The sequence below is a fragment of the Acanthisitta chloris genome, unplaced genomic scaffold, assembly GCF_000695815.1.
Source record: "Acanthisitta chloris isolate BGI_N310 unplaced genomic scaffold, ASM69581v1 scaffold5232, whole genome shotgun sequence".
In the NCBI taxonomy this organism is placed as follows: domain Eukaryota; kingdom Metazoa; phylum Chordata; class Aves; order Passeriformes; family Acanthisittidae; genus Acanthisitta; species Acanthisitta chloris.
The window spans coordinates 22,731-31,852 of NW_008659771.1; the positions used below are offsets into that span (position 1 = coordinate 22,731).

General features: G+C 35.5%; 1 protein-coding gene across 1 annotated transcript in view; it reads left to right on the plus strand.

Annotated features, from left to right (window-relative positions):
• The window catches only part of ADAMTS20 (ADAM metallopeptidase with thrombospondin type 1 motif, 20), a gene marked incomplete at both ends in the record, with an annotated part of 62,874 nt that overhangs the window by 14,680 nt on the left and 39,072 nt on the right, over nt 1-9,122 (plus strand). Inside the window, 6 exons of the mRNA XM_009069510.1 lie at nt 568-713; nt 2,075-2,256; nt 2,348-2,484; nt 3,667-3,784; nt 7,518-7,613; nt 8,853-9,061. Coding sequence (XP_009067758.1) covers nt 568-713; nt 2,075-2,256; nt 2,348-2,484; nt 3,667-3,784; nt 7,518-7,613; nt 8,853-9,061 — 888 coding nt within the window. The remainder of the gene's footprint in view (nt 1-567; nt 714-2,074; nt 2,257-2,347; nt 2,485-3,666; nt 3,785-7,517; nt 7,614-8,852; nt 9,062-9,122) is intronic.

Sequence of the window (9,122 nt, forward strand, 5' to 3'; positions counted from 1 at the left end):
TGAAAGCCTGAGTTCAAGCATGAATCTATAGCATCGTCTTGCTTTACCATAACGAAGGTCTTGAATGCTTGGCTGCTTTTCCCAAACAGTCCCACTAGATAGTTAGCTTTTGAGCTGTTCAAAACTCCCTGATTTTCTTGGTGGTTTGTTACAATTTTTCATTTTTTGTATCAGCATGAATTCCTAATTAAACTGGAAAATCTTATATGTAAAAGACAGTGACAAATCTATTTTTGATGTTTGGGCATGAAAACAAATCAGGAGTTCAAGATCAAGATTTCAAGATTCTTGTAGAGGCATTTGAATAAATTGACAAGTCTTAAATATATATGCTTCTATTATAATTATATTCAGCACTCCGTAGCTTTCATATTGAGCCAAGAACTCTAGACAGCATTTTTGAAAAACATGACTACTGGATAAGTTATCTTAAAGGAAATTGAATGTTTTAGAAAATATTCAGACCCAGATAATAGTGAGCTCTTAAATTTTGTTCTTTCCATGCCTAAACTATACAGTAAACTTTTGCTTGAATTATAAAATGTATTTTGTTTGTCTCCTCTGCAGCACTGCCGCCATGGGATCTGTGTGAGCAGAGAAATGGAGATGCGTCCTGTGGATGGAGAATGGGGCCCATGGGGACCTTATACCTCATGTTCAAGAACTTGTGGAGGTGGAATCAAGAGCACCACCAGGCTGTGTAATAGACCAGAGTATGTTTTTTATTGTGTTTACAGTAGCATATAATGATGATATTAAGAAATAATGGATTGGCATTAAACAAAATGGAGGTATTGTGGGATGTGCAAATTAGTTTGAAGCACCAGTAAAAAAAGTGCGTGTTTCAACTATGTTTGGAAAGAAAGATAAGTCTACAGACTCTAGTATGCAGAGGACTTTTAAATTATTCTTATCTTTCAACTATATCATTAATATTGTTAGGTGTTTCTAAGTAGTTATTTTGGCAGGAACTTTTTTTCTAGGTTTACTATAGGTGTTGAGGTTTCTTTACACATCGAGATGCATTCATTGGAGTAAAAGCTGCTAAAGGAAATATATATATTCCCTACTAACCTCTTTAGTGAACCACCTGATTTGCTTTGATTTAAGGCTTTTCCACAACATTGCCACCAGTAACACCCCACAAGGAACACTGGTTATAGCAGAGTAATTTACAACTTACCTTTATAACAAAAAACTTCCATTGACTAAATAATTCCATGTGGGTTTCATTCTCTGTAATAAAAATCAGTGAGAATTTTACCCTGAACTTGTCCAGAAGCAGAACCATAGCTGCTGCTTGCGTAGTTTCAGGGCTTCTCTAGGAGGTCACCTCAGCTTGATATTATCTGTGGGATAAGTGAACTTCAATCAAACCACCCCAAGTTATTTTATTTTCTCTGTTACGTAAGAGGCAGTAGACTAGTTTGCCATTAGATATGCCTCTGTCAGGCTGTAGCAACTGAAAGTTTCAACTTGCCATTGATTTATTCTTTTTTTCCTCCCCAAGAATATATTAATATGGAATTATTGTGTGTCAGGGTTTATAACTGTTAGGAAATGTATTTTAGAATTTACAGTAAAATGGGGTGTTTTCCACAATTTTCCCTTTTTGTTGGTTTGATCCCCAAACTGAAACCAATATTAGGGCTACAGAAGAGAGAGTGTCAGCTCCTGTCTTCTTTCTTTGCTGCTCTGTAAAATAATACTTTCAAACTACTGAGTGAGATGCTGCTTCTATAAAAACAGGGCTATAATCTCAGCTTCAATTGATAAAAGCATTAAAGTTAATAATGTATTTTCCCAGATAAAATAGTTATAACTGTAAGAGAGGTTAAAATGTAAACTTGATTACTGCCTACCTCAGCACTAGCAGTGTACATGGATTTTTCAATTTTCTTCACTTCAGTATAAGTGAATGCACAGTGCAAAGGAAGTGTGTGTGTAAGTCAGTAACAGGTGACAAAATGCTGTATTAGATTTTCCCCATTAGATCAGTGGCTTGAGCTACTTTTCGTGGAAAACAGCAATTTTAGAAAATAAATATGTTTTTTACATTTACCTTTTTTGTTAGGCCAAGAAATGGAGGAAAGTACTGTGTTGGTCGCAGGATGAGATTTCGGTCATGTAATACTGATTCATGTCCAAAAGGTGAAAAAGATTTCCGGGAGCAACAGTGCTCTGAATTTGATGGCAAACACTTTAATATCAACGGTCTTACGTCTGCTGTTCGCTGGCTTCCAAAATACAGTGGTAGTAAGTAATTACACATTTCTTCAATTAGCAAAATTGTTACTTTAATTAAAGTTTTAAAACAGACAAGAAACCTGTTGGATTTTCTTTCCAGTTTCTATGAAAGATCGCTGTAAACTTTTTTGCCGAGTTTCTGGAACAACTTCCTACTATCAGCTGAAGGACAGAGTTGCTGATGGTACTCCCTGTGGAGCAGAAACCAATGACCTTTGTGTTCAAGGCTTATGCAGGGTATTTAAATCTAAATTTATTAATTATTAAAATCAATTTTAACAGATGGTAGATATTAAATATTAATCTCAATAAGCACTACTGAATCATAGAATCAACCGGGTTGGAAGAGACCTCAAAGTATGTAAAGCAAGATGTTCTGAGTTTACTTAAGCTAATTTTATTCCCTGTCAAATTAAAGATCTGGAAATAGTGGCAATTAAGTGAAGAACGTACAGTTGAATCAGAAGACCCACAGTCTTGCCTCATTAAGCCTCATATGTGAGAGAGTTAATATTGTCTAAGTGAGCAGAAAGAAACTGATCCAAAATTGACATAAAGGAAGGAAAGAACCATGCTGTGTGTTTATTACCATTGTATTTCTGCGACCAAAGAAGCAAAAAAGTAGAAAATTGATAGATTACATAATTACTATTTAATCGTAAAATCAGGAGGAGCTGACCCTTGAAAGGGATCAATTCAGCATTCTTCACTTAGTAACAACTATGACAGTGCCACAAGTTTTTGCTGGGAGAAGCAAGGTGCTATGTCATAACAATTCATAACTTTTTTGTCAAGCCCAGGTTGTTTTGCTGATTCCAGTGAAACTAAGTAATTCAGGATGAGGAGAAAATGTAGCTTATTTTATAGTGTTTAGTCAAGAGGAAAGAAGAAATGCCAGAGAATTGTCTTGTTTATCATAGTTCTAAAAAAGGGCAAGTTTAAGTTAAGATACATAAACAAAAATTGCTTATGTTAGTTTAACCAGCATAGTCTATGTGTTTTCCTCTGCTTATTTTGCAGTAATGACAGACTTTAAAAGAGTGAATGACCATGTACACATACATACTGCTTTTAGGATTCCAAGACTTTTAATGTAAATATAACTTAAAATTTATACACTATGTTGATTTTTTAATACAAAATCTTTACATACTGTTACGCATTCTTATACAGTTCTTGACAAATTAAGTGTATTTGGATTGTACATCCTTAGTATAACAGCACCATTGTGTTTTGTCCTGACATCACAGCACCCCAAAACAGGAAAGGCTTTTAACAATTTGCCAAGTAAGAGTAGATATATATAGTGAGCAAGAATATTTTGGGGTAGTGGGAAGATTTTTTTCCTTGTTTTCCATTGGGCTGAGTGATACAGGGCTTTTTTAATTTTTATTATTTTAATTTTATTTTTTTTGGTAGCAAGCAGGCTGCGATCATGTTTTGAATTCCAAGGCAAGGAGAGACAAATGTGGAATCTGTGGTGGTGATAATTCTTCATGTAAGACACTTGCAGGTACTTTCAACAGTGCTCATTATGGTATGTTTGTAGTTTTCCTAAAATCTTAATGAATATTTCAATATGGCTTAGAAATTACGTTTTACATTTAATGAAGCAGGATTTCAGTGTATGTTCTTTAGGGCCTCTATCAACAAAAATTGTCTCTGACTTTCAGTCATGTTCCCTCTCAAGGATGCAGAGGCAAACATTGTGATATACTAACCCATTCAGGTGGGAAAAAATTAATCAATCTGCCCTAAGGTCAAAACAAAAGATACCAATTAAAGATATGATGAGTGTAGACATATTTTAAAAGGAAGAATGCTTCCTGCTTTGTGCTTTGCATTCTCTTGTCTGAAACTGTGCAGCTGAAGGACATACTCCAATGTCTCCTTTTGGGTGTGTAAAGAGATAGCAAGAAGTCTGTGGTGTGAGCAGCTGATGAGGTTCATTTTTTCCTATAGTGAAAAAATTAGCCTGTGAAATGTGAGGCTCCTCTTTCCAGAGAACAGGGATAGCAATATTTTCCTCTGCGTTGACATGTAGTGACTGAGAAACTTCTAAATAACCCTGGTATTTCCTATTTATTTGATTTAGTTTCTCTAATGGAGCTACAGAGAGTTCTTCTATATGTAGTGTATTCTGGGAAGCATGGAGAGACTATTGTATGTGTGTAGCAGTGCAGTTAAGTAGTCAGAGCATAGAACATAGGGACAGAAGTCTCCAGGTTAATATCAGCATAAAGGCTCCTTCATGCTGCTTCACTGGTTGAAAGAGACCAGAGGCGAAGTGAAAATACTTAGAGAGCTGCCAAATAGGATCTTCAAAGAACAAAGGAATTGCTGGTGAAGAGGAAAGTATGCCAAGTTGGATTTATTATTTTTTTCCCCGCAGAGGGCTCACACCAATTGAAAATTACCAAAAATCATAAAGGTGGGATACAGCTACCCTCCCCATAGAAATACATGTATTTTTTCTTGTGTCTGTCCTGAGAAGTTGGAAGAAGACACAATCAGCTTTGAGAGACTGGATTTCTGAACATGTAGTGAAAATACTGAAGGAAACTAATGTAGTATTTTGGTAATTCTGAGTAAAGGATGGTTAGTGGTTGTGTTTCCCAGCACTATGAAATATCTTTTTGCTTATAGGTAGCACACAAATTTTGTCACATAGACATTTGTTACAGTGGCCATTACATGAAACTGCAATTTATGCAAATATGACTGAGACTGTCACTCTGCTGTTTATGACCTTTGCATTGTCACAGTCTTACTTGCTTCAAATTGAAGTTGGAAGGAAAAATGCCCCACATTTTGTGGTTAATAAATCAATGAAAACCTTGATTTATTATGTGATTTTATACTTCATTGACTGTTTTAAATTATGTTCAAATTCATGGAATTATAGCACATAAAATATGATACTGAGTTATACTTGGACAGTGTGCTAAATGTTTGGGGTTATCACTCAGGTGTGCTCAAGTAGGAGTGCAGCAATGCAAACAAGAGGTTGTAGTTAGCTGATCATAAAACTTCAGTATCCATGGGAGACCTAAGACATCCCTAGGCTGATGACTGAAGACATTGCTGGAGGAAATACTCTTTTCCAAAAAAACCTCTGAATTAGGATCACAAGATAAGTATGCCAAGTGCACTTGGTCTTTTTTCTTTTTACTTCATTTGGTTCACTTTCATACTGACATGAGTCATTTTACTCAGGCAGAATTTGCACATTTTACTAAGTGCAGACAATAGCAGGCTGTGGTAGGAGCTTGTGTTCATACAGTTACAGTGTTGTCAGTAACTGTTTAAACAGTAGTGATGCAATCATCAGAAATTCATTACAATGAAACACTAATTTACTTGGCATCCATTTTAGAAAATGGCATCTAATTATGTACACATAATTATTTGTTGGCTATTATTATTGCATCAAATTAGAGTATCTGAGGATTTCCTGGACAATGGTTATTCTCAGTGCCCTTGTATGGGATCTCTTCTCATGTGACCTTGACAACATGCTATGCAGTTTTGTTTATAGTTTCTGTCCATATTTTGTCTTTTCACTCTATTACCTCAGGGTCTTCAGTGTGTGAGAGAAGGGGCTTTTTTGAGTGTTTTGGTTTTCTTCCCAATATGCTGGAGGGTTGGCCAACCTGTGTATCTATCCAGAGCATTCAGTGTGTCAGTTTGCAATTGCAGTGCTGCCCCCAGCTGGTACATTTGATGGACCTGTGATAGATTAAATCTTCATTTAAATGCATGGCATAGTTTTAGTAGATTAAAAGCACTGAGAAGTTAATGAATTATGAAATTTGTGGTGGCTTAACCCCATCTGGAGCCACACAGCTACTCACTCCCTGCCTTCTGGTGGGATGGGGGAGAGAATCAGAAGAGTAAAAGTGAGAAAACTCTTGGGTTCAGATAAAGACAGTTTAAAAGGTAAAGCAAAAGTCATACTCAAAACCAAAGCAAAGCAAGAATTCATTCACCGCTTCCCATGGGCAGGAGTTGTTCAGCCATCTCCAGGAGAGCAGAGCCCCATCATGTGTAATGGTGACCTGGGAAAACAAATGCTACCACTCCAAGCATCCCCCTTCCTTCTCCCAGCTTTATATGCTGAGCATGATGCCATATGGTCTGGGATATCCCTGTGGTCAGTTGGGGTCAGCTGTCCTGGCTGTATCCTCTCCAGCTTCTTGTACACCCCCAACCTTCTTGCTGATTCGGGGGTGTGAGAAACAGAAAAGGCCTTGACACTGTGTAAGCTCTGCACAGCAATAACAGGAACATCCCCAAATTATCAGGTTTCCAGCACAATGCAAAACACAGCCCCATACCAGCTACTGTGAAGGAAATTAGCTATCCCAGCCAAGCACAGTACAAATTGAGAAGGATATTGCCATTTAAATTTTTACTCACAGAGGTGAGTAAACTAAAGTGAAATCACAGCAAAACTGGTTAACACAGTGACATAGATGGAAAAATTGGCGAAGGTTACATTAATGCTTCAAATTGAATGTTTGTGTTTATTATTTGTTTCTAATATTTGCCATACACAGTTTTTCTCAGCCATAAGAATCCTTTTGAATTTCTGGGGTAAATTAGTTTTAACATATGTTTATGTGCAGTGACTTTAAAATGTAGACCTTGATGCACCTTATTTTGTTACCTCATTGGAAGGCTATCACAGTACTTGAAGATATTACAAGAAATGATGACTCATTTATGAAGCATTTGTATTTTGAAGGGATTGCATTCAATGTTTTAAGCAGGACAATGTGGATCAAGCATGGCTAGTTTACCTGATACATCTACCTATGCATATGGCCTGCAACACTGCAATGTTTTAGTATTTGGGACTCATTGTTTAGAGTGCTGTCATGAAACACTCTTGTGAAAGAAAAGCTAAGCCAATTCTATAAACAAGGAATGGAGGTATTCAGATTATTGACTTATTCAGATTTCATTAAAGGTTTTGTGGTTAAATTTTGGAGTCGCAATGTTTCCTGAGTCCCACTTGAAATATCTGACTGATTTTTAGAGTAGTGGTGCTCTCTGGGGATTTTTCTGAGTAGGCTGAACTCATGTTGTTGGTAAAGAATTGCATTCACATTTCTGAACACAGACCCTAACACTTCCTAAACCATGAAATCATTCAGTCTCTGGTGCACTAAAGGTTTTTGTGAGTAAACCTAGTTAATTGTATGTTCATATTTACTAGTATTTGCCTACTTTTGTATATAATTAATTTGTAAATAATTACATTGCAGGCTACAACGTTGTAGTAAATATTCCCAAAGGAGCAACAAACATTGATATTCGACAGCACAGCTACTCAGGGAAACCGGAAGATGACAACTACCTTGGTAAAAACCTCCTGTGTACAACATTGATGAATAGATTTTGTGCTTTTGCCAGAGATCTGCCCTGGATGTATATTATCAGAAGTCTGATAAAGACTTTAGGAGCAATATCTAATTACTTAGTATCTTCATTTGCCTGAGTCTCTCTGTAGATGCTAGTTTTCAGAAAAAAAGGAGTGAGATGTTGTTAGGTTTCTAATTCTGAACTGTGTGTTTATTTGTCAGAGAACAGGAATTATAGCGTGTTGCATCGTTTTCTCAATTTTTTACTTTGTTGTCACAGCGTTAATTAAAACTCCACAAGTGAACTCAGGAATAATACAGGTATTTATTGTTTTAAATCTTGGAAGCATACACTTTGTTTATGAACAAAGCAGTCTGACCATCAACAAACTTATCAGCTGTCTTACAGTTCTCTATGGTGTCTGAGTATAAAAAATCATGTTGATAGATTTGAAAGTGTGTGAGAGTAACAGAATTAATAAACACATTGTACCAAAAATCTTGGTTGTTCTTTTTCACAGTAGTTATGTTATACCTGAAGTGCCTGAAAAAATATTGATGCGTATTTTTCTTCTGACTTTTTTCCATTATCATCTCAGTAAACTTTATAATTCTTAAAATGTTTTCCTTGTCACCTGTTGCTCAGTTGTTATACATGCAGCTCTCAGGATGCAAAACCACCATCACCCCCTAACACTAGCTACCATTTCAAATGTGGTAATGCCTGAATAGATGCCTGTACTATAAATTTTACTTTCTTTTAAATTTTTTTAACTTGTCATTCATCTTTATTATTGTAAACTGGTTATTGTATTAAATTATTATTATAAATCCTTAATAATGTATTTTTACTTTAAAATTTTTTTTCAAAAGCCACTTTACTAGAAGTAGCTCTAGGAAATACAGGAATGTGTACTGTAGAATAGGGAAGAAATACAGATCATTATTGTTTCCTTCTATGGTAGCAGAACCAAAACAAATTTAAAAGTGATGACTGCAGTCAGCCCTTCAGCAAAACAAATATTATTAAATTACTACAATGCAGAGAAAATCCATGACAAATGCTCAGGTGAAAGTTACTGATGGTTAGGATTTAATTCATTCATTAGAAACTGTTTGATATGCTTTGAACATGGACTAAAATAAAGCTAAGTGTAGATGAGAAAATACTAAGTTTTTATTGATAGAATGTTTTAATTAAATAGTTGCTTTATTTCCAATATTTTATTTCTCTTACAGCTTTATCAGATATTCATGGGAATTTCATCTTGAATGGAAATTTTGTTGTAAGCATGTCAAAAAGAGAAATCAATATACAAGGAGCCATTTTTGAGTACAGTGGTTCAAACAATACAGTCGAACGAATTAACAGCACTGATAGAGTCGAAGAAGAGCTAACCTTACAGGTACATGTTTACTTTTTTTTCTTAAGTTTGAAAATTTCCTACATGATCATTATGTTCCTATTTTTATGTTCAAATTCACTGAAAAATAGCTATTATTTTATCT